This window comes from Arachis ipaensis, chromosome B6 (assembly GCF_059453495.1).
Source record: "Arachis ipaensis isolate K30076 ecotype BB chromosome B6, ASM5945349v1, whole genome shotgun sequence".
Classification (NCBI taxonomy): domain Eukaryota; kingdom Viridiplantae; phylum Streptophyta; class Magnoliopsida; order Fabales; family Fabaceae; genus Arachis; species Arachis ipaensis.
Genome location: NC_142441.1, coordinates 113434472 through 113437180, shown reverse-complemented (window position 1 = coordinate 113437180; position 2709 = coordinate 113434472). Strand labels below are relative to the sequence as shown.

At 54.0% G+C, this 2709-nt stretch overlaps 1 protein-coding gene across 1 annotated transcript; it reads right to left on the bottom strand.

Annotated features, from left to right (window-relative positions):
* Positions 1–881: 881 nt before the first annotated feature.
* On the bottom strand, positions 882–2441 carry LOC107647122 (uncharacterized). The gene is made up of 2 exons (XM_016351244.1): positions 1284–2441; positions 882–1121 (listed from the first exon to the last, which is right to left on the bottom strand). Exons 1-2 carry the CDS (start codon positions 2439–2441, stop codon positions 882–884), a joined length of 1398 nt encoding a protein of 465 aa, XP_016206730.1.
* Positions 2442–2709: the final 268 nt, after the last annotated feature.

Below are 2709 nucleotides of genomic sequence, written 5' to 3'. Positions count from 1 at the left end.
CTCCTCTTTGGGTGATCATGAATCCCAGGAACTTTCCTGCTTCCATGGCAAAGACACATTTGAGCGGGTTAAGCCTCATGCCGTGTTTCCGGAGGGACGCCTCCCAGGTCACTCAGGAGATCGTCTGGCCATGTGGTTTTTGCGAGGATGTCGTCCATGTAGACTTCCACTGTCTTGCCTATAAGCTCACTGAATATTTTGTTCATCAGTCTCTGGTATGTGGCGCCAGCATTTTTCAGACCAAATGGCATTACTTTGTAGCAATAGGTCCCTCCTGGCGTTATGAACGCCATTTTTTCCTCGTCGGGTCGGTGTATCGGTATCTGGTTATACCCAGAATAGGCGTCCATGAAGCTCAGACATCGGTATCCCGCCGCCGCGTCGACGAGCGCGTCAATGTTGGGCAGGGGGTAGCAGTCCTTAGGACATGCCTTATTGAGGTCAGAGTAGTCTACACACATTCTCCACCTCCCATTGTGTTTCGTCACCAAAACTACGTTCGACAGCCAGGTCGAGTAGTCCAGTTCCCGGATGAACCCCGTTTCAAGGAGGCTGGCCGCCTGCCTGGCCACCTCCTCTGCCCGTTCCTGTGACATCTTTCTCTTCCTCTGGGCCACTGGCTTAGCTTCCGGTTTGACGGCCAGATGGTGTGACATGAGCTGGGGATCTATCCCTGGCATGTCGACTAGCGTCCAAGCGAAGAGGTCGGCATTGGCTCTGATCATCTCTATCAGAGGCTCCTTTAATTCATGGGGAAGGTTTCTGTTTATGAACGTGAATTTCTCGTCCCCATCACCAACCCTAAATTTTTCCAAATCCCCTTCTGGCTCAGGTCTGTGCTTATCTTCTATCCTGGCGTCCAGGTCGGCGAGGAAAACTCCTTAAGCTTCTTTGGACTTTTTCCTGAGGGAGAGGCTGGCGTGGTCGCAGGCAACCGCCGTTTCCAAGTCTCCTCTGATAGATCCTACGGATCCGTCATCAGCAACAAACTTCATCACGAGCAGCTTCGTACTAATGGCAGCCCCCAGGTCGTTGATGGTTTTCCTCCCCAAGATAACGTTATAAGCTGTGAAATCCCGTAAGATTACAAAATCTGCCATGACTGTTCTTCGTCTCTGCCCCTGACCCACGGAGGTCGGGAGCGAGATGATTCCATCCGGCTTGATGAAGTGGTCTCCCAGTCCTACCACACCGTGCTGGTGGGTCGCCAGGTCGGCGTCTCTCAATCCCAGGGCATCGAAAACGTTTCTAAACATGATGTTTGAGTCTGCCCCTGTATCTACCAGGATTCGTTTGACGAGGCCTGTTCGGATCCTGGCCATAATGACTATGGGTGGGCTTTCCGGCACCTCGTCGAACCATTGGTCTTCTGGGCCGAAGGAGATGGATGGGAGACTCCGGGAACTTCTAGCAGACGAGGAGGAGACCGTTAGGACCTTGGCGTCCTTTTTCTGTGCCGATTTTGACCTTGGGGCGGTATTCCTGGCCATTACTACGTTTACCACCGTGAGGCCGTGGTCGTCGCCCTCTGGTTCTTGGCGTCGCCTTGTTGACCGGGACCTGTCCTCGCCATCGTGGTCCCGATTACGTCTCCTCGGCTCCCTTATAAGGTGTGAGAAGTCAGCTAGTTTTCCATCCCTGATTGCTTGTTCCAGAGCGTCCTTTAGGTCGAAGCAGTCTTGGGTCTTGTGCCCGTAACCCTTGTGATAGTCGTAGTAGAGGTTCTTGTTTCCCCCCGTCCTGTCTTTCAGAGGTCGGGGCCTCGACAGTATCCCCTTCTCTGCAATCTGTTGGTAAACTTCGGTGATCGTCGCCGTGAGGGGGGTATAGTTAGTGAACTTCCCGACTCTAGGAACAGGTTTGGGTGCTTTGCCTAGACCGCCGTCCCTGGCGTGTTCCTTTGGCCTCTCTCTGCTTTCGTAGTGCCGGGTTTGGTTGTACGCGGGTTGCCGTTTATTAGCAGCCACGACCCGGCTAACTTCCTCATCGTTGATGTACTCTTTGGCCACGCACTGGATCTCTTGCATTGTCCAGACGGGCTTTGTGGTAAGATGTTTCCTAAAGTCCTCATTCGAGAGGCCATTCGTCAGACACAAACTTGCCACCGAGTCCGTCAAGCCGTCAATCTCGAGGCACTCATCGTTGAAGCGATCCAAGTATTTCCTGGTCGGCTCCCCGGCTCTCTGAGTCACCCCCAGCAAATTGATCGGGTGCTTAGCTTTGACGATCCTGGTCGTGAACTGAGCTAGGAAAGCATGGCTGATGTCGGATAATTGGGTCACCGAGCCCTGTGGGAGGTTATTGAACCACCGTATTGCTGGGCCAGCCAAGATGACCGGGAAGGCGCGACATCTTACCTCGTCACCTACTCCTTCCAAGTTCATCCTGGCCTCAAAGGCCGTTAAGTGTTCCAGGGGATCTTGTGTTCCATCATACTTCATGTCCGTTGGCTTGTCAAAGTGTTTTGGCAGCCGGACCTCGAGTACGGAACGGTGGAAAGGGGTCGCTCCTATTATCACGGGTCCCTAGGTAATTCTTCTCAGCTCGACGTTCTCCCGACGCGCGTCCTCGTCGCCCCTGTTCGATGCGTGTCGCCTCTCGCGTCTGGCGTAGATGATGGGGTCTCGACTTCTTCTTCTGGCGCGTCCCCGTCCCCCTGTGCTTTCTGACTCATACTGGGGGCTGGGTGTGCGCCTTGAGCGGCTCCTC